We start from the raw sequence: 23607 nt of genomic DNA, 5'->3' as shown, positions 1-23607 counted from the left end.
TTCCTTTAGAACTTTCATTTTTTATGCCGCAGATTCAATAAAATGTTTGAAACATTGCTCAGAGATTTTGGTCGATATAGTCATGATAACAGCACATATTTACAGCAGATATTTCAACAGCACTTTCACGAGTCTTCGGTTCTACCACATCCCAACGGTGCTCTATTAGATTGAGATCTGGTGACTGGGAGGCAATCTAAGTACAGCAAACGTAACGTGCGGTTACATTGTAACCTTGGTTCTCTGAGTGCGAGCCGCAATGGAGTAGAGAGATAGTCTCGATATGATAGAGAACGTCATGGGTCAAGAATCAAGTTTGAGATGGTCTGAGGTTTGTGACACCATGTATCCATGAGAAAATGGATAAACTATGGTCAGTACTGCCAGCAGCAATACTCAGGTACACTGTGCTGTTTAAATGACTTCACCTCGCAGAGCACACAAAATCTGTTGTTCGTTCGATTGGCTAGTTTGTTTTTGTCAGTGACTTTTTAAAATATTAATTCTTAATAAGGATGATGTGTAACAGCACACGGTGGCCTCGTGTCCGCCAAGGTTAAATAAGTATTTTGCTGTCAGTGGAGTCTGATGGGTTTAATGAGAGAAATGCAATTATTTTTATATTAAAAGGGTTTTAAATGCAATACAACAATGTAAAAATATGGAAATGTAACAGGAAATGTGGCTTTGTTTTAAAAAGCTGTGATAGTTTAATTTAAATTTTGCTGTTATTAACTGTATTTGTGATTGTAACGGACTTTTACTTTTGTGGATTGAACCCTTCTTACACCACTGTAAATGTTATCTTATTGAGCATTATTACTGAATGATTAAAATTAATATTTTAAAATGAATTATTTTACTGTTTTAGTGGGTCAAATAGAGCAATGTAGTTTAACGATACGTTACATTTTTCTAATATTCTTATAAGTGTTTGAATAAGCAGGTAAAATTCAGCATTTTGTACAGAAACTGTAATTGTCTTAATAGTCAGACACTTATTGAAATACTTGGGCTGTACTTGAGCAACATCCAACGCCGTGAGGTCAATAGATAAAGCCACTGAATCACAATGTGCTTAAAGATTGATTTATTATAATTAGTGAAGTTCCTGTTGTCATAGGCACGTTAGCATGACCAAAGGTAAATGCCACAATCGGTAGATTTATATTATAGGGTCCCAGAGTTGTGTCACATCCGCTGTGACCTCATGGGTGATGATAATAAGACCTCCCTTCACTCCAAGGACTTCATACCCAGCACTCCAAGTACGCAGTGATCTACAAGCCAGGTTTGAAGACTTTAAGGTGAATGGGTTGCATTGTAGGTGTAGATACACACACACATACAGAGATTCCTTCATTTGTTATAAATTATTCATTTAAAATTTCATAAACGCACATGTGAATAAAGCATTTGCTCTTGTAATGGATTTGAAGGTTTAATATGTTCTGTTATTTTTTTTTAATTATGTTCATTTGGGTTCCTCACAATAATTTTTTGCTTATGTAACAGATGCTTGGTAATAGATTTTCTGCTCCTGAACCGAAAACACGACGCTTTATCACTTTTAATTTCTTTCGCTATCACTTACCTCCTCGCTTCTTAATTTTCACATCTTTGACCAACGCAGACTGTTTTCAGTAGGAGGAACTGGCCTTCTAATGTGTCATATGGGAAGGTGAATGTGGGTTGAATATTATAAATAGAAAAGATCAGACTAAGGGGGCTAGAAGGAAGGGAAAAAATGGAGAGGAAGAGAGGAGGATGTGGGAAACAAAGAAGAGGATGACGAAAGAAAGCGAGGTGGAAGACACATACATGGAGATGAGAAAGGAGATACACAACGTGACACAGATGCACAAAGAAAGAGAGAGAAGAGGAAATGTCTATTTTTACCAGTGGTAAAATAGACATTTTACCACTAGAAGAGGGAATGTGATATGCCTCTGCATTAGGCCGAAGAGGAGGAGGATTTTGGCTCAGGCAGATTCATATGGATGTTTATCTGACTGCAGCATAGAGGGAATTTTAGCTAATGTATCCATCGCCCTGTTTCTCTTTAGTTTATTTGCTGTACTCCCTCTATCTCATAATATGCGCAATTTTTTTTCTATACCTTTTTTTTTTAACCCTTTCAGGCCCAATTTAAGTTTTGTGTTGCTAATGCACAACCAAGTCCTGCAGTGGTACTTCTGAGTAAAAGAAAACTCATAAAATATGTATGTGGGGTAATCAGGTTGTTAGGTCTTAACTGTTGCAAATCTGCAACGTCTGCCTGGAGAGGGTTAAAAAAATACTGTAGTTTGTTTAACCTCAGTGGTTTGAATGCTGTTGGTCCTTCTGTTGTTATCGCCATCACGAAAACCTTTAAAGTGCGTGAGAACTTCATGATAATGATCATTAAAATAATATTATTGAGATGCACTGATATACTGTTGCATTTCAGGGCCACTGTAAATAATCAGTCTGTTTATTTGGCAAAGACCTACATGACTGCCAATGATTTTAACCGAAATGAAAAAATCAATTAGATAAAAAAAAAAGACAGAAATGTCAAAAATAAATACACAAAAGCAGCAGTAAATGTGGCAGAGTGACAGATTTTCTTTTCATACAGTCAAGTCCACAATTATTCATACCCCCTCCCTGTTTGTTATGTTTTGTGAAGCAAAGCTTCAACCTTAGCTAAAACTTTCTTCCGTAGTTCTCAAATATGTTACAAATGAATAAGTAATACCAGAATAATAAGTACTGGCACATTTTTTAGACCATTTAACTTTCTTTTTATTTTGGGAAATACACAGTTTCCCAGAAACTTCTTTTCTAATTTTTTTATTTATATGTGGGACTGTAGAGGCAGGACAAGCCACCTTCATATCAGTCAGACATTAATCATGATGAAGGTGAAGGAGCTCAGTGATGATTTCAGGCATTGTTACTGTCCCCAAGGAGGCCAAAGGCCATTAAGCCATCTCATCCTCTTATAGCCGTTGCCCTGAAAGTTCACAAGGTCACCGTCGAGTCCATCTTAAAGAAGTTAAAGAACTCTCAAACTGTGATCAGTTTGAAAGGTCAAGGTCAGAAGCCCAAAGTGTCCCAAGCCTTGATCGGGAAGGTTGTCCAAGAAGTCAGCAGTAATCCAATAACCACCTCTGAGGTCATCTTCAAGAACTCTGGGATACAGATTTCATGAACTACACCTTAACAAATTCTTAATATTGGTGGCCAGGAAGACTCTGGTGTTCAAGCCGATGCACCTGAAGTCATGTTTGGTATTTGCAAAGCAGCATTTGGAAATGTTAGAAGCGTTCTGGTTATCCGTTTTGTAGTCTGATGAAGGAAAATGTTATACGGAGGAGAAAAAGAGAGGCTGTACCCACTGTGAAATGTGGTGGTGGGAGCATCATGCAGCGGGGGTGTTTTTCGCTTCATTTGGTACTGGCAGCTTGTTCAAATTCGATAGGATCATAAAATGTGAGGATGGCATCAAAATCCTTGATGAAAATCTAAAACAATCCCAAACACAAAGTCAAATCTGACATGCCAGTAATCATGTGCTGATTCTTGAATGATCATCTCAAAGTCTGGAGATTTGTGCAGGGGGTTGAAATCTGAGGTGTATGCTTGAATGCCTGATTATTAATACTTTTGAGTTCTTTGGCAGAGAAATTAGGTTAGGATGAAGGTTTTGCTTCACAAGACAAGGAGGGGATATGAATAATTGTATTTAAGTGTAAAGACATCAGCTTAGATTAAATGAGCGATAATCAGATTTAGGCATAGCCATTAAAAAAGACAGTCCTCACTTATTATCAGTGCTTGGAGGTGTATTTTGATGAGACCGATCCCTCAAATGTCCCTTGTAAGTGAACAGTTGCTGAACCCTAAACCTGCACAAGAATAAGTGATATCTTTTCCAGATGATATCTCCCCTACTTTAAGAGGAAAACTCTATGTGAAATAACCTTGTTTTTACGGCGAACGTCGCTGCTCAGGAAAAAAAAGACAGCAGAGAAAAAACACATTTTCTGCCATCCTTTTTTTTCCATCTTTCCACTAACCACTCTGTGAATCTGCAGCTCCTCTTTCCTTACCCATTAAACTTCCTCCCTTATGTCCTCTGTCTGTCTCTCTCCGCCTCATCGCTTCATCCCTCTTCCTCTTGGATCGATAGATTACTTCCTGTGTTCAGCAGGGTGACAGCACAGTTTAGAGACCATGGGGTTCATGTTACCAATCATCTGTATGTGTGTGTGTGTGTGTGTGTTGGTGTGTTTGCACGTATTGTGAAAGGTTTAAGGGGTCACAGAGGCCTTTGGTATCAACAGTCCTATCAGTCACTCTGAAGCCTGAATGACTGATGCACTGACTGGTTGTGTAAAACATTCGAGAGAGAGTGATGAGAGGGAGAGAGAGAGAGAAAGGGGGGTTGCATGTGATATTTTGTGGACTTTTTGTCTAGTTGATTAGATATGTTTGATCAACATGCAAATTGTAATAATGTAGTCAACAGTTTGTGCTATTAAACTGGAGAATATTAAAAACAAAAGCAGAGCTGCTTTTGCTTTTGGTGCATGATCAAAAGATTAAAAAGAGTAAATACGTCAAATGGCTCTACTTGTAGAGACCCAACCCAAGCTGAACTTGCTGCCAACTTTCACCTCGTATCTGAAACGTCCATCATCACCTCTGAACCCTATCCTTCAGCCAGAGTTACACACTGACCTCACTGACTGCTGCCAGTCATTTCAAATCATGAGATCCACTGTTATCCGCAAACAACTCTTCCCGCTGTTCCTCTCAAGGCATACAACAACCAGGCTGTTTTAACAGACAGACTGACAGGCCCTGATGTCCTTAAATCCTATAACAGTCTCTCTACATCTATCGCCCTGGGCAGCATGCAGCAGTAAATGGCTTCAGTTTGTCTGAGGTGTACCCAGAGAGCCCAGGAGAGATCAATACAGTGACTCACTGTCATCGTTTTAACTCAACTACAGTCTAGACTTGTCATAAGACTCCTTCTCCACTCAAGTTCCCAAATTCTCAGGCTCCCACGGCGAGGCTGGTGTCGCTGCAGCAATGTGAAGAACTAAAGAACATGTGCTGTCCACACGGCTGTGTAACGTTACATCTGCCTCACAATCGCTGGTGTGAAGCATCTGCAGCACTACCATCACCATTTCTCTTGCAGTAACTGCAGTAACTGAATTTCTGCTGAATGCTTCAGGGCTGCATTTTGGCTGAATTACAGTTGATTTAATTTATGGCACCATTTTCCCGCTGCACTAAATCCTGCCTGCAAAGAAGGAATGAGTATCAGCTGCATTTCTCCTCCAGAAATTAGAAAACTGTAGCAATAAGATGGGAGTGGAAAAATCCAGCCCCCTGCCTTTTATATTCTGTGCAGCACTTAAGTTTCTAATATCCCCCTCATACCTAAAGTGGAGAGATTTGTTTTGGTTTTTTTTACTTTCACCTGAAGTTCTTGTAGCTGAGGTGTGACGACAGAGCACATCTGCTCAGTTTCACCGAGCATCTGATTTCCAGCACTCAACATAAAGCTCTAATGAAGCAGGCTGTCAGGACTTGAGATCATTAATTTAACACTGTCATTATTCATGAGCTGTATTCTGATTGGACGACAAAAATGCCTAACGTCCCTTGACAGAAACAGCTGTTTAAACAGATGCAGGGCCATTTGTAGCAAGTTTGATCAGGAATTAGATGAACAACACCTCTGAATCACACTTGGAGGCTTTTTAAAACCTTATTGTTTTCAGCATCAAATAGCAATGCGCACCAGTTTGGCATCTCTCACCGTTGGTAACAGTAACATTGCACTCATTGAGTTAATCACGTGTGAAAGGCGTGTTTAAGACTGTACACCAAGTCAGTCAAGGCTAATGCGAAGACGCACTTGGGCACAAATTCACTTTGAGTGGATCAATTTGAGGGAGTGTTGTGTGAGTGGAAGCTGTAAAAGTTCACTCGTCCCTCTAAAGACTTGCGAATGTATGAAAAGGAGCACAAAACAAACCAACAAAAAAACCAAGATGCTGAAACCAAGAAAAGAAAGCAGTAACGTTCCTTGTGAATTTTAAAGGTCAGTTTATTGCTAAAGTCCAGAATCCACATAGAGAGAGTTTGTTGACTTTGTAATTGTTCCAAAATTGGTTGTAGTTGACCTAGAGGCCACTTATGAGATATATCTATGATGAACGGAGCTACAAGTCTCCACTCACTCTGCCTTACAAGCAGTGGGATTTCTTGCCTTTCCGAACTATTTGGTTGCAGCACAAACTGAAAACATTTTTTAAAAAACAAAACAAAACAGGAATTTTGAGTGCAAAAATTGATCGTCCTACACAGACAGTCCTACAGTTCGGCCCATGAGCTGAAGCACAATCAGTGTTGCCATTGATGACTTAAAGAGCCCCACACAGCATCACCTACATAAGAAATAGCTAATATCGGCTTTATGCTTAGAATGCAAGAGACTTGATAATGATAACCAATTCCCATCCATTCATTTGCCTAACTACTTATCCAATTCAGGGTGAAGGGAATTGATCCCAGCTGTCACAGGGTGAGAACCAGAGCACGCCCTGAACAGGTCGCCAGTCCATAACTGAGCTGTGACACAGACAGAAATTCAAACTGACATCACACTGGTGGCCAGTTTCTCTTTGGACAGTAAATTTGAAGTCAGGACCTTTTTGCTGCGAGGCGACAGCTCTGATCACCAAACAAAAAATATTCTGTTATGCCTAAAATCATTTCCAAAAGAAGGCAAAGGCAGATACTGAAATATATCGTCTAGAATTGTTGGGAAGCTTAACACATATGACCGTTCACAGATTGAATTTGGAGTTCTTCAACATATACCCACAGTACAGCACTAGCGCTAGTTTTGTTCTGCTGTTAGTTTTTCATGGGTGAGATAACGTAAGAAAACTGGCGACTTGATTGCTGCTTGTCTGATCGCGTGATTCTTTCTTTTTTCTTTCTGTTGTTGTTGCTGCATACCCAGATCCAGGCGAGTCTTGCAGTTAGTTGAACAATTGTAACACTTCGAGTCACAGCCAATACGACTCCCTACAATGAGACTCGAGTTGCTATAAACCAAGACTTTTGTCAGTTATCTTGAACTTAACCACACTCATTTCACTGGCTTCTCAATAACCTAAACACTAACAAGACACAGACTTTACTGTGTTGCTGCGAAGACTGGAAAACAGTGACATACAGCGACCCGCAGCTTTAATGCACCCTGCCATCCACCTCTCAGTTGTGACCTCAGCTTTGAAAGCAAGGTATTGTAATTTATTGACTGTTAACCCAGGTTTTCCCCCAACACACTACAAGTAGATCGGGTCTCCATCGGTTTAAACACCAGTTCCATGTCCATTAACACTGTTGGGTCTTGACCTGACCCCACTTATACCTTCACCTCTGATGTCCATCTCTCCCTCTCTCTTCCTCCGCCTCACATCTCTACATCTTTTTATTCCCCTTTTTACCCAGTCACTCCCAGTGGACGCTCCCTCTCTCCTTGTCTCACACACAGGCTACTGCTGGCCCTCAGCTTAACGGTTTTTATAACGATCTGACCCTGGGACCTTTCTCTCTGTTAATGATCTACAGCCCCTCCCCAACACAAACACATACACACACTGACAGAGGGAAACCTGCACCTGTGTGTGTGCGTCCTGTTATTGTCCTTTTTGTTATGCTGAGATAACGTCAGAGCAGTAAACACTAAAGGTAATTATACAATTCAAAAAGCCCCAAACTAACAGTTTCATTTCTTGAATATGAGAATTTTTCAGAAGGGACATAATTGAAAGCTCTTTATTTATTCAGTTTTTGACAGCCTGTGGTTTGGACTCACTGCTGTGATGAAATGGCTGCTCTACATTTAATAATGCTGCTACAATTGCAGACTCGGTTTGAGAGGAAAAAGAAGAAAATAGTAGCACCTGCCTTCATTTAATGAAATAAATAGAATTTTCTTCTGTAATGAATAGCGACAATCTACTATATGTCTCGAGCTTCAAATGGAAATCAAAGATTTCATTTTGCAGTTTTGTCCTTGGAGTTTTTAATGAAAACAGATCTATTAATGTTACCTTGTTCTGAAGAGTTCACTCATATTGTACGCTTTGGTACTTGCTCTTCCTTTGAATGCATAAGTACATTAGCACTGAAGAGGTGCGGCTACATGCAGTGCACTACATTTACCAGAACAATGTCCCTAAAATTAGGGTCTAAAATCTCTATAACACACAAATGTTATATCTCTCCTGGGTGATAAAATTATCAATGCACTTATCGGAGAAATGTAATTAACTTGCAGTGAAGAAGAAGAATTTTGCAAGAGGAAATTGGCGGCCAGAAGGGGGAAAGCTAATTGGAGAGCTAATTAACTAAATGGACATAGCATTAAAAACGAATATTCATGATAATACGCAAAACAAGATGGACAGTATGCAGTAAATAAATAATTCCTGCTTTTGTGTCATTAGAGGGATTTTTTTCTGCTCCACTGACACAGATACTCTGATACATTTTAGATTATTGTCTTGTAATTTCACGGGATCGCTGGATTATAGTTACTGTGGGCATTATATTGTGATGGTAAATTAGATACTTGGATTTCCACTTACATGTGCAATACTCTATGTTTCTCAACCTCAAAAACTTGTTCCCTCTGTAGACGCAATCTTTGAATTCAGGTGTTATTAAATACGTTTTGATTGTAATTCCATCCATACATCTATCCATCCTCTTCTAGGTTTGGTAACCACAGCAACTCAGCTACTTAAAATAAATTAATTAATAAATTCAAAGTTGAGAAAATTCAAAATATCAAAATGATGTGATCCAAAACATCTCAAATTGCATCTGCTTTTGTTGCTTTTGTTAACAGAATTCCTGGCAATGGTCTTTTTCACTTAGTTACATATTCCCGTGGGGTTAACCCCTTAATGCCCAGTATAATGTATTGGATACATTGAGTTTGATTTCTTTGGTCTGAAACACCTAAATAATTTGCACAATGTATTTATAAGCAATAAATATGGAGAAAAATGCCAGATGTAGCAAAACTTATAATTTATATAAATGAAATGAATATTTCATTAATCTTCAAGAGATTACAATTTTCTTGCAATTATTTCACGGTTCCCGGTTTAGGCTTTAAAGGGCTAAATAATAAAATTCTTGCTTCTGTGGCATGTATTTTTAAAAGCAGATGGATCTGCATATTTGATTTAGCACAGATTTTTACACCAGATTCCCTTACTATTGCAAGCCTCCCATTCATCCAGGCTTGGGGTCACCCGAGGTGCTACGCTACCCTGCCATGGTTTACTGCCAGAAGAAAACACTTTCCCAACCTCTTTGAGTCAGGATGGGCATCTGGTGTAAAAACGTGTGCCAAACCAAATATGCAGATCCATCCGCTGTGGTGATCACTTGGAAAATAAAATGAACAGCTGAAAGTTGTTAATGCAGTGTTTTTGAAGATAGATACATGTTACTGAAGCTATCATTTTTTGTAATTTTCAGGTTGCCAGAAATTTTTTCCAAATCAGTAAATCAGTCACATATTGAGACATTTCAAAAAGGTGCTGAATTACAGTCTCTTAAAAAAAAAAAGACTATTAAGTTCCCTCAAGTTTGTGCAGTTATGGAGTTTCAAAGTTCCTCTGGCATTAAGCTAACATATAAATTGGAGCTTCATGGAATGGGTTTCTGTGGCTAAGCAGCTCCTGTAGTTATACAAAGTGGGTGGTCTGGTACTTTTGTCCATATAGCGAATCTTGTCACGGTAGCCTTTAAGGTAGGAGACCAACAACCCAGTCTTCAGTCATTAAGCAGAGTGCTAGTTTGCTAGTTAGCCAATATTTGTTAGCTAACTAGCAAACTAGCTTGTTAGTTGCTGTAGAGTATATCCTGGAATAACTGTCAGAAATGGGAATGGTGAAATTTAAGTCAACTCTAAAGGAGTGGGGGAAAAGCTTAAAATAGCATGTTTGTGTTAAGTCGTCTGTACAGAGTACTGTATTTGTTTCCTTACTTGTTATATTGTTATGTCTTGTATTCGTTGTAACATCTGCTACCCTCTTGGCCAGGTCGCTCTTGGAAAAGGAATTTAATCTCAAAGTGACTTTTACCTGAATAAAGAAAAACTATAAGGTATCATTGTTAGAAGGGTAATGGTGTTGTCTGGATCTGCGCATTTAAACTCAGTGTGGTATTTAATATACTATTCACTGTCTAGTTAGATAGGTAACTTGACAATCAAGGTCAAATGCTGCATTGTGTTTCACGCTGAATGATAGTTAAGTGTACAGTACACGATTCCTTTTAAAAGTAGATTCAGAGTTACTGTTTTGAGAGTTTTGACTCTGTTTTCTGATAGTTTTATTGCCCTTTGAGTGTTCTGGTTAGTTTTCAGTAATGCAGAATTAAATTAAATTAAAATTAATCTTAATTGGTTAACATCATACCTGTTTTGCACAACTTAGATTAGAAACCCTTTAAATAAATTTTCAAAATAAAAAATATTTAAAAAGAATTCAGTGTACCCTTCTGCTGATAACAATACAATTAAATTAAAAGCATAATTAGTTGACCTTTGAAGATATTTTGCACGGCAGCACTGATTTGTGCAAAAGAAAAACCATTTAATCCGAGCACACAGTGTTCAGTAATACTTCTTAATACACTCCAAATAATGCACAGCATCCATTTTCACCATTTTCACTGTCCCCAATCACTCTTTGAGGTCTGCTTACTGAAAGTGACACATTAGCTTACAAGTCTGGATCTTGACAAAAAAAGATGCTGTCAGACATCGCAGCCAAGACACACACATTTACAGCACATATAAACTCTCCACACACAGAAAAACAAACTATTGTGCTCTTGCTCTCATTCTTTTTCTCTCTCAAGGCCTTTTCATTCTTCACGAGTCACCAACACACACATACGCTGGTTAAGACTCACACATACACACACACAAACAAACTCTCTCAGCTTCTTCCTCTCAATCTAGCCCTGTCAACAGCACTAGAGCCTGATACGCGTCCAGGGACAGAGGAAATGAGCGATGTCAACCAGTATTGTAATGCAGCAGAGCCGACCACATGAGAGGGGAAAACATCTACTGTGTTTTGTGCTCGTGGGAAATCAATCTCAACTCTTAATACGATGTTTTCAGGCTTGTGCTCATGTCTCAAAGAGGCCTAGAGAAGAATTACCTGTGTGTGTACGTGTGCATGTGCGCATGTACCTGTAATCCTACCACGTCTATGATGAAACCCATGCTCTGACTTGTCTGTAGGGTTATTTTCCTTCTACTGACACAAGGTTGACGAGCTGATGAAAGACCGAGACTGCATGGAAGTGTCCAATTATCCTGCTTAAGACAGTCTTATGCATACACAGTCCGTATTGTTCTCACCTGTTATTCAGCGAAAAGGCATGCATAAGATGATATTGCACAGCTAGAAGCATGACTCTGATCTCTCACCAGCCTTTATTTCTGCATTTTCAGGACAATGCACTAAAAAGCACTAATTTACTATCCGCTTCATGTACCTGAGTGATTGGAATCATTTGCATCATTGCCTCTTAACCACCTTTGTTATATGCTAAGATGATAGTGTCTGCAATTAACTGAGCGTGGTTAATAAAAAAAAGAAGAAGAAGACATTAAAGGAATGAAAAAGGGTGTGGGGGTTGTTTCCATGCAGCCATTTAAAATGTGAAAAATGTCACCACTGGGGCAAATTTTGCAACTTTAAGTTTTTTCAGCTCATGATTGGCTCCACAGTATTTAAGATTTGCAAAAACTTTTGGCACTATCCCAGAAGAATCAACTACCCAAAACAAAAAGCAGAACGCTCTTGAAGCTGGAATGAACTGCAGTAAAGTGCTCTCAGTGGGATTGCTGCTGACATAACAGGAAGTCATTGTTTCAGTGATTTAAGCAGCACTTTTTTTTTTATAATTATACATTGTAAACACTGAGAAAGACAAGCTGGTCCTAAACGTATGTGCACTCACTGGCCACTGTGTTAGGTAGACTGTAGTATTGAGCTGGACCCCTTTTTGCCTTTAGAGCTGCTTTAATTGTTCATGGCACAGATTCAGCAAGGTGCTGGAAACATTCCTCAGAGATTTTGGTCCATATTGACATGATAGCATCACACAGTTGCTGCAGATTTGTCAGCTGCACTTCCATGATGAGACTCTCCCATTACACCACATCCCTAAGGTGCTCTATTGGATTAAGATCTGGTGACTGTGGAGGCCATTTGAGTACAGGGAACTCGCTGTCATGTTCAAGAAACCAGTTTTAGATGATTTGAGCTTTGTGACACGGTGTGTTATCCTGCTGGAAGCAGCCTGCAGAAGATGGGTACACTGTGGTCGTGGACATGGTCGGTAACAAAACTCGGGTAGACTTAAAAATATGCTAGGTTGGTAGATCGTTGTTGCAGCAGATATTTAGACTCTTTCAGATCATTGGCTGACCGAAATGGCACTGTGTGCTCTTACAGATTTGCTTCAGGGACAGATATACTGTGCCTTCAGAGACGCTCTTCCACATAACTCTGTAACAGTCTGCAGTTATTGCAGTTATTTAAGTTACTGTTGCCTTGTTTCAGCTTGAAGCAGTCTGGCCATTCTTCTCTGACCTCTGGCATCAACGGGGCATTTTCACCCAGAGATCTAATTACTGCATATTTTCTCTTTTTAAGACAATTCTCCGTAAACACGAAAGATGGTTGTGTGGAAACATCTCAGAAGATCTATTTCTTAAGTACTCAGCCTAGCCCATCTGGTACCAACAACCATGACCATGTCTGCATGCCTGAATGGGTTGAGTTGCTCCATGTGATTGTCTGATTAGATCATTGCATTAACAAGAAGTGTATCAATAAAGTAGCTGTTGAGTGGATATATAATTATATGATCTTGTATGTATTTTACTGGTTGCTATACATGTTTCTTCTATACTGGCCATAAAGAAGAAATTGCTTAGAAAGCAGTTTTGGTACTGTATGAGATTTGTGCCAAAAAAACTGAACTACAAAGAGGCTATGGCACTCTGCCTTAGACGCATCAGATGTTTTCTTACCAAATTACCGTTGTTTTAGCACAAAAATGTGGAGACTGTTTTCACCGCTGGCTGGGCTGGAGTAGAACAATAGCGGTACAAAGGGGCAAATTTGGTAACTCTGCTAGAATCGCAGAGTCGTCAGATAAACTTCAGAGCAAATATTAGCACAGCATAAAGACTTGAGGTGATGCTCCTGTTTAGTTGATTTACAACTAAATTGCTTGTCATACTTTGTCCTAAATTCGACTTTCACAATACATTTTTAGGTATTTCAGATGGAATTGAAAGCGTATGAGATTTAAATGTACTGTATGTTAAAGGTGTGAGCTGTACTGTAATAGCCAGTTTTCTGTGTTGATTGTAAAAACAATTATTATTGTGTAGGATTGAATTAGATTTCACAGTTGTGCTTAATAAAGTGGCCACTACATTTCTAGTGCATGGATGTATGCAGACATATTGATTGTAAGTATTAAACACTCCAGTGAGAGATAAGGGTGCATATGCAGGAGTCAAAGGTGAGGCGAAAAAGAAACCCAGAGTGAATATCAGTCTGTACCTGTAGGCTCTTGTAAATGCAGCTGCTATTTACTGCTACAGTCTATGTGAGAAGAAAAATAAAAAGAGGTTTGTTTGCTTTGGCACTAAGTATGGGTACAGAAAATTAGCAGAAATGTGATGAGGGTTTACTGTCACAGACAAACCTCCTGGACTATTTTCATGGGCCTAATTAGAAACTAATAACGCCTCCATTCTGCTGCCAAAACAAACCCTTTTGCTGTGAAAGGGATGGGCTCTGTGTCTGACTCACGCTACCCCACCTCTGCTTTGTTTTCCGTTAATTCATGTTAATGCTGCATCTTGTGCTTTTCAGAAATTTGAGTAATGTGAAAGAGGAAGCGTATTCTCCTGAGACTTTTATTTTAACGAGATAATAGTGCCATCTCTGCGTCTGCATTTTCCACTTTTTGTGTCGCTTTGTTTTTTTCCACCAAGCTCCTAGATTGCTGCTTTTTATTGCATACATGAATTCCCTCTGTTACCTTCCTGCTCTGGAGGAATACACTTCATATTAGCCTTCTTTTCTTGACTTCATCATTAAATGCTGCAGAAGCGTACCTAAAAAAGCTTTCAAACTGACAAAAAGAAAACAGCTACTGCTGATAAAGTACCTAATGGTATTCTCCCATTTTGGCCCCCTTAATGGGGCACTTACCGGCTTAGTCACTCATTTTCTTCATGCAGAAATTTGCAAATTTGTTTTCATCCAGTCAAAATGACCCAAGTTACTACAGGAGCTGCTACTTCTGCCCCTCATATTTCCTAGTATCTTTGCTCTTGTCAATTAACCTCATAGAGCTCTGTTGCACATTAGGATTAAAACATCTGTTACTGACAGAGGGGAGTCATGTGGTCTGCCATTTGTACCTCCACCCTCTTTTTACCTGGATAAATACTGTTGGGCGTGGCAAGTTACTCCTGACTTGCATCAGTGTCCTAGCAGGAGATGTAGTAAACAGGCTTTTTTCAACCCCTGAGGAGCTCTGTTTCAGAAAAAAAGCTGTATGAAATTCAAAATCAGTGGAGACTCGGACTGGAAATAACCCCTGCATTTAAGAATACAACTTACTGTGGTCGGGTGCTTGTTTTGGGTGTCAGTGAGACATGAAATAAAATTTTAAAAATGCATTTTTTTCACATTAAAAAGAAATGTACAAAGTTTACATATGCAGTAAGGCGACCATCTAACACAGGTCAGCACTTGTTGGTTACAAGTGTTGATTCTGATTCACTTTGTTTCTGGAGCCTTGTGTTCATATCAGTGCAGCTACTGTTTAATTTGTGCTGAAGTCAGCTTGAACTACAGTTGTGAATAATGCTGTAATGACGGACAGAGCTACGCATGAAACAAAGGAGCTGCAATGATGTGTCGTGTAAACACAAGCTTCTTTACTGTTGTTCTGAGCAGCCAGAATAGTCAGACACAAGGAAAAATACAGCTTTGCCTAAAGTAAGGGCTGAGACTTGATAATGGTTCAAATGGGGATAATAGTGCACACTTTGAGGCAATCTTTTCTTGAAGGCACTCATGTTGCTTGTCCACCAAGAAATAGCTGTATGAAAAACAGAAAAAGAGAGCTTGCTAGAGTTCTAATGTTAGGAAGGTTTGGGGGTCTGTGGGATTTTATCTCCTCGCTGCCTGCCAGTAACAGCTTTAATTACTCCTCTTGCGTCCTCATACTGATCACATAGCTGAAATGCTTTTCAAACACCGCTTATCCCCATTTCTCTCCTACTTAGGACCATCTTCAGTGATCAGCAATGACGATGACTCTGCCTCTCCTCTTCACCACGTCTCCAATGGCAGCAACACTCCTTCGTCATCGGAGATGGGCCCTGACGCAGTAATCATCGGCATGACCAAGATCCCAGTGATCGAAAACCCTCAATACTTCAGAAGCACAAACAGCCTGCTCAAGACTGACACATGTAAGTAAAAGAAAAATCTGACTTATCTTTAACATGGACCCGGATTAACTCTGATTTAGAATCAAACTTTTATCAGTTGATTACAAGCTACTATATACATCCTTCCTCGCTGTCATGTCAGTGACCTTGGAGCTACTGCTGATAAAATCTGAGGGAAGAATGGGAAATAGAAAGTCTAATTATATGCATGTTTGTGTGTGGCTGTGCCCCAGCATACGTTAGGGACACATTCATCAAGGCTTCCATGGATGACTCATATACATACCAGAGCTAAAGAAACCAAATGATGCTAGACCTTATTAGCCAGTGGTTTAAATTTTTTAAACCAAGTGAAAATGAGAAAGTGACAAACCCAAAGTAGAAGCTAGAAGAAGAGCAGAGGGAGAGAGAAAGAGAGCCACAGACAAATAGACAGACAGAAAATGCACAAGGATATTGACCTGGTCCATCAACATGACATTATGATTATTGGCAAGTTATAAAAGCTTCTCCAGGATTTGGCCTTGTGTTGCAGTAAATTATGGACCCACGCATTTGTGTATGTGTGTGTGTGTGTGTTCATGTGTGCTCATTCTGTTGAGAGCAAGGTTTAGGTTGTATAATAATGGGGGACTGGAGGTCGACCTCTTCAGTCCTGCATTATAACTAAAAGACTGACTGGGATTTACAGCCAAATGACGAAGAATGAAAGCGCTTAGGATCAATGAAAGTCAATAACACACTGTGGTGTATGTGCATGTGCCTGCATGTGCATTTTTAATATATTACAGCCATTACAACTATTACACAGTGTGTGCCTTTGACTCACAGACAGGCTGCATAAATACTGAAAGTATCTGACCGATTATTTGGCACTCCGCCTTTTCAGACCGGTACAATAGCCTTTGATGGAGACAGTTTGGCAAAGTGGCACATGGTTGAATGCCAGGAACTGAACTCTTTTTAAAGAGAGGTCTTAACCATCCTGTAATATTGAATGCAGGAGGAATCAGTAGCAGGTACACGTCTCTGCTTAAATGATCGCGCAGGCCTCTTTCGCGCAGCAATAAAGCAACAATTACTCTGCTGAGATGATGGATCTACGTGTAATTATGGGAAATGTTAGTGTGCTGCAAAGCTTCGGTTGTGCAACTGTCTTTTTAAGTGAGCACCTCATTAAAAATAATGATATTAGCAGAGTTAGCATTGTTGGAAAGCAGGTCACAAACATTACAAAGAAGCTTCAGTAAAGCACACAGATATGAAAAGGTGGTAACTGTTGTGTTTATGTTTTTTTTTTTTGACACTGTAATTTTTATTGATAGTTTCGTCACAGTTTAAACATAGACATGTTTTGCATTACAGGAGAAATAACCATGCAAGCACACAGTCAAAACAAAACAGAACTAAAGCGAACAAAAGGTGTGGGTGCCAATTCTAATCAACTACCGTATGCATGCCTGCCTTTGCTCAGCAGCATACATACTCCAGCTTATATATGTACTTTTATACAGGCATGCATCAATAGATATACAGAGTCATAGACCTTAAATGTTTTGTTCGTTCATTAATTTTCCTTGGTGCCATACAATGTCCACTTCTCCCACTTAGCAACGAAAATATCTTCCTTTAATCTGAGAATGTAAGTCATTTTTTCCATTGCATAGATTTCTCCAACAATATTTAACCAGTCTTTTGATGAAGGCGGATCCAGTTTGTACCAGTTTCTTGTTATAGCTTTCTTTGCAGCTATCAATAGGATTTTTGTCAAATACAAGTCGTCGTACAGAACATACTCTCTAATATTCCCAAGATATACAGTTTTAAAATTGTGTGGTAATTGGTAGCCCAAGATATTGCCTATTACAAGACTCACGTTCTTCCAAAAATTATGCAGTTTCAGGCACTCCCAAAACACGTGCGTATGATGTGCTTCCATGTTACCACATCTTCTCCAGCATGGCAAACTGTCTTGAGTCTGTTTACTTTTGATTTTTGGTGTAATAAAGAATCGAGTAAGGTGTTTCCACCCAAATTCTCTCCAGCATCTTGAGTTAGTGGTTGTGTTCTGGGTGTCACACATATCTAACCATTCCTCAGTTGAGATATCAGTTTTTATTTCCTGCTCCCATTTCTTTTTTATGTATTCAGTTGATGTTGCCGTGTTCTCTCTTAGATTTTTATATAGTACAGAAATCTCCTTGAATTGGAGGCCCCTGTATGATTTAATTATACAATTCAGGATGCCATAAGACGTACGCGAACTTCGTATTTCCTTTGAAAAGTAGTCTCTGAGTTGCAGGTACCGGTAAAAATCGGTTTTCTCTAGACTATACCGATCTTTTAAATCTTGGAAACTCATCAAATGGCCATCTTTCATTACTGTACAAATCGCTGTTATTCCTTTTTGTTCCCACTTCCTGAATCCTGGGTCGTGAGCACTTAGTATATCACCAACAACATAGGCAGCCCAGTTTAACATCTTAACCTCCCTTTCCAACTTACTTTGTTTAACTAGGCCGTTGTGTTTATGTTTTGCTAATCACTCACATATACATAAATTTGGGTTTACAACTAAAATAGGTATAAGAGTATATGAGCATATTCTCCCACTACATTGACTATCATATCACACATTTCTTTCCACTAAACTTCTCTGGAGATTCAATTTGAAGATTCAAATTTCAGGAAAACCCTGTCAAAGTGTCATTCATTTTTTTTGGACCACTAAGACAGAAATTGCGCCATTCAGATAACCATGCACAAACTTGTTTTATTAAAGACCAATTGTGAATGGTTGAGACCCAGGCTGGAGTTTCTTGAAGGTGGCAACGATCTGTTGAGTTGGCTTCACTGAAAAGTGGCAGACTGACACGTTGTGGCAGACTGAGGAGACTAAGGCAAACTGGCAGTGAACCTGAGACACAGGGGCATACAGTTAAACATGGTTTCAAACAAGATCAAGAGAATACAAAAAAGTAGACATGTGTTGCTACAAGGTTGGAAAAACTCTGGCAGGGACTGGAGCATAGAGTCAGTCATATGGGCTGAAGGGCTTCATAGGAGAGTGGATCACAGGTGCAACTGAGGAAAGAAGTGTGAACAGGATGCTGAGCCATGCCAAGACAAAGAGAGAGAACAAACAGGGGAGACTACAAGATACACAAAGAATGAGAGAGAGGTACACTCTAGACCATGGCAGCAAAGATTGTTTGAAATTTCAGGAATAATTGAACACTGATTCAGGCAGGCCAGGAGCCAAAACTCAGTCTGCAAAACCCAGTAAATCAGCCAAATCAACTGATTGCTAGTAGTGGTTTCCCTGAAAGTATACACATGGCAAGGCAGGGGATCCAAGAACAGAGTCATGCTGCCGCATATTAAAGATTGATGATAAATATGAAGGTGGTGTGAGTTCACTGTTAGCTTGCATTAGCATAAAAAATAGGAAACAGCTAGACTGGCTGCACCCCCCCCCCAAAAAAAAAACAAAAAACAAAAAAAAAACTGTCACAGTATATAAAATACATATAATTTATGGAATTTATGGTGAGCTTTAATAATTGATAAATAATCCAAAAATCAACACAATTCAATGAAGGAAGAAAAAACAACTGAGATAGAGGAGAACATAAATGTTGTGACAAATACTAAGGGGAAGGATAGGACTATTTATACACTAAGGGATGCTTTGGGTGCATTTAATCAATACAGGTGAGGACAGACAGGGAGGAAGAGAAAAGTAGAGCAGGTAATGGATAGTAACAAAAATACTAAAAAAAATAAAAGTAGACACTAAAACATGGAAGAAATCTAAGTATGTAGCGGCAAAAAAAACTCACTTCTCTTTAACATGGACCCCAATCAACTCTGATGTAGAACTAAAGATTTATCAGTTGATTACAAGCTATAAAATAAATTTCTTCTTGCTCTCATGTGAATGACCTTGAAGCTGCTGCCGTAAGATCTGATGGGAGAATGGGAAAATAGAAAGTGTAGGTTTGTGTGTGACTGTGTCCCAGCATATGTTAAGCCACTCATAAATTCAAGACTTTCGTGGATGACTCATACACATACCAGAGCTAAAAGAAGCAAATCATGCTAGAGCTCATGAGCCACTTGTGGCTGATTCAGTTTTTTTGATTGCAAAGGCTAAAGACAACACGCAATAGACTAAGTGAGGTAAAAGGTCAAATGCTGTGGCAAAGATTATGGGGATGACAGGGCTATTTATACACCAAGGGATGATTTGGGTGTATGTAATCAATATAGGTGGTAACAGTTAGACAAGCAGGAAGAAAACACAAATAAAGCCACAAGAGAAAAGTGAAGCAGGAAATAAACAACAAGATTAAAACAAGCTTAGCTTATTCAGGGGCAACTATGGGAACTCGTTTCTGCCACTGGACAAAAAACCCAAAAACCAAAAGCCCTTCCATATGTCAAAATTTAGGGTTAGGCCTCTAAATTTTGAGAAAATAACTTCAAATATCAAGTTATTAAGTTGACATTTTTATATAATTAAAAATGCTGACTATAGAGAGCAACCATGTATAATGACACTGACAAATCAGAGAGGAAAGAGAAGGCAGAGAATCTAACAAAAGACATTAAGAAAAACAAATAAAGGCAGGAACGGTAGTTAAGGCTCAAAATCCCAGAAACATAATCATCACTAGAATGACAAATCAAAACAAGAATCAGAATACAAAAATATAATAATAATAAACTCTGAAGCTAAAAACCATGAATATAAAGCAACAAATGACAACCAAGCAGGGACCCCAAAACTCATATTAGCTAAGGATATAAAACCTCAAAACAACACAAAACCCCAGGACCAAGGCAGAAACACGTGCCCACCAGCACCTGCAAAACTCAATAATGTACATTTATACAAAAACTGAAATGTTAATGACTGTAAATGAGAGGCAGAGGACTGGCTGCTAGTTATTTTACCATTTTTTGCCTTTGTGCAGCTAAGCTAAGCTGACTGAGCTCTTGCTGGATCCAACTATATGTGTAGGGTCACATATAGGGTCATGTAGTCTCATGTAGGGTCACAATAGTAAAATCATAAACACCAAAAGTGTCTAAGCTTTTCATTGTAGTGTTTAAGCTCAAATAGAGATTTTAGAGGACTTGTTATTAATATCTGCAGTAGCAGTGTTGAAAAAGTGATTTTTCTTTCATCATCTTTCTTACATCATCCTCTTGGCTTTGTGTTCAGTACCTCTCAATTCTTCCACTGCTTCTATACGAGTTGGTCTTTTGGGCTTTGTATTTTTTTGTATCCAGGGAATGGGGATTAACTTCACTCTGGAAAATGTTATTCACAAGTCAACACGTGCTGACTGTATTTGAAGACACCGGTTTACAAAAAAACATATGTGCACGCACGCACACACACACAGGCTGACGCACAAAATTTAGGTCACAATTACCTACGCTTGCTGATAGGAGGGCGCAGAGTCAGGAAAAATCAGTGCCATGACATTACTGAAGAACGTTTGACGTTTCTGGTTGTCCTCTTCTCAAAGCATCTGTCAAACACGACTGTGTCTTTGACTTATCCTGTTGCTCAGTTCAAAGTACCGAACTCAGTTTTTCCAAGCTGTTCAAGCTGTTTTATGTCTGCATTCAACGCAATGGAAAGAATTTGGGAAGATGAGACGAAGAAGAACGGAATATGAAACAGATGGCAAACGGAGAATAATTATGTCCCCAGACATTAATTTATTTGGGAGTTCATAAGATGCTGATGAAGGATAGGTGTGATGGGACTCTAAATGATGTGGTGGAAAAATGAAGGCAGGAGGGCAAAAAAGGTGGAAGATGAGGGGGTCGATGGGAAATATTATTCTTCTTGATGTTAATATTGTAAACCCTGTCATAAACAGTTAATGGAAAAAAACTAATGGAGCAACAGAACGGGGGAAGAACCTGTGCCTGGATGTTAATACTTAGAGGATGCTGATTAAAAACTGATAGGTTTAGCAGCCGAGAGGAACAGCAACAGGGAGAGATAAATGGTGAAACAGAGGAACGCTAAATAAGGAAAGTGAGAGTAAGATAATGAGAATAGATGGAAGAATGCAAATGAGGGAAAATGAGTGAATATGATAAGCATGGAAAACGGGTACTAATTAGGAAAAACATCAGAGAGTAAGTGTGTTAAGTCTGGTAAATGAGGAATTATATTTTAGTAGATCTTAATTAAGGATACTGATTGAGGAGAAGGGGTGTGATATGTCGCACGGCATGTGGAGACACAGTGTAACAATGAAAGTGAGGTGGAAGACAGATTGTAAACTTGGCAAAAGGAAAGCAGCTGCAAAGCACAATTATTTAATGACTGAAATACGGCCATTAGAAATAAAAGGACTTATTCTTTTACGCTCTTGATAGACAATAAATGCTAATGCTTGAATACATGCAAAATAGATGCGACGACACTGGAAATCTAACCAAAAAAGACACAAAAAAGAAAATTGCAGGAAAAGGTTGTGTGAATAACCACATCTTCCTGCCAAAGACTAAAGAAAAGAAAGGAGGGGAAAAAAGCGGTACGGGAAGCACTGGTCTGCAAACATCAATTTATTTGCTATTTGAGGATGTTAATTAAGGAGAAGTGGTGCAAGGCATTTTCATGGATGAATGCTTATTAGACAACTGCAGTAGGAAAATAGTGCGGTGAGGTAATTAGCTGGTTAAATGGTGGGTAGCTTTCTTGTGGGGATGTGAGTTTATTGTGCGCCGTTGTTGCAAAGGGAATTGTGGTGATCAGCGACATGTTGGTTTTTTTATTTGAGATGAAGACTCAATTTTAGGAGAAATAGATGATAAAATAATTAGTAAATGATGAAACAATTTACAAATATTCTTGACTTTTATTCATGCTGATACCTCAGGATTATGTATTCAGGTTTAGAAGGTAGAAGTTATTCACATGCTGCTGATTTGCAAAAACGAAAAAGATCCGCAGCGTCACTTTTTCATCATGTAAACACATATTCAGATGCTTACAGGACTTATTTGATAAAACCATCCTAAACTATAAGCTGATGGGGTTTAGGCCCTTGCCATCTGAGTAAAATATTAAAAGGTGAACTGTGTCTGCAGTACAATGCATGACTTGTTTGTTTTGAAATGAAAATCTTTCCCCAAACATGACCATGATACTTTTGCTGGGTAACCACACAGCACATGGAAGAAAGAACTTCCTTATGTGGACTTTGTTGCTCTTTCAAACAGCATCGCTAGCTCTTGGCATCGAAGATTGCTGCAAGCCACCAATACGGAAGGACACCCAGTGTGTATCCCTGTGTAAGGCACTGGTTTCTGACAGAAGCCTGTATTTGAGGCCCGGGGACAAGAAAACGTCTATTTAGTGTATCATAGAATCTGCATCTGGAGTACTTTCCACCATCCTAACAGAAAGCCCAGTATGTTGTTTTTTCTTTTTTTCATTGACCGATAGAAGCTCACAGAAATCTTCCACACACAAGCTATCAAAATAAAAGAGAGGTTGTAGTATAGAAAACACACTGTCCTCCTTAAACCACCCACATTTTCTTTTTGTTCATTTTAGGGGGTTTTTTGAACGCAGGACAGATGGGACTGAACGATCTGCAGTCTTTTTAATTAAAATGTTTTAATTCATTTTCTTATTTGACGTTTCCTTCCCATTAATTCACAAAGGTTACAAATGAAGGCCAAGACGGGATTTGACGGAGACAATATGCAGCCTATCACGTATCATAACAAGAATTTATGAGTGTATAAATGCCTTAAGCAAAACAAAAATATCATATGGTCTTGACCTCATATTTAATGCTTTTGAATATCTGATGCAGACCAGCTGTGTGTTTCTCTTTTCTCCGTAGGTCTGCAGTTACAGTATTGGGTTAGGATGGACCTCAGTAGCTTACAGTGTCGATCGATGCAGCTTCTTCAGAGAGTCTAGCTGAGCTTTAATGTGATATTCTGAGTGGACA

The 23607-nt window shown here is 39.0% G+C and overlaps 1 protein-coding gene across 3 annotated transcripts in view; it reads left to right on the top strand.

Annotated features, from left to right (window-relative positions):
- The window catches only part of ntrk2a (neurotrophic tyrosine kinase, receptor, type 2a), a 114318-nt gene that overhangs the window by 58456 nt on the left and 32255 nt on the right, over positions 1-23607 (top strand). For all 3 annotated transcript variants that reach the window (XM_080893789.1, XM_080893790.1, XM_080893788.1), the window contains exon 14: positions 15443-15631. In XM_080893789.1, the coding sequence (XP_080749915.1) occupies positions 15443-15631 (189 nt within the window). The remainder of the gene's footprint in view (positions 1-15442; positions 15632-23607) is intronic.

This window comes from Rhamphochromis sp. 'chilingali' (assembly GCF_963969265.1).
Source record: "Rhamphochromis sp. 'chilingali' genome assembly, chromosome: 10".
NCBI classification, from domain to species: Eukaryota; Metazoa; Chordata; class Actinopteri; order Cichliformes; family Cichlidae; genus Rhamphochromis; species Rhamphochromis sp. 'chilingali'.
This window is presented reverse-complemented; position numbering and strand designations above follow the sequence as displayed.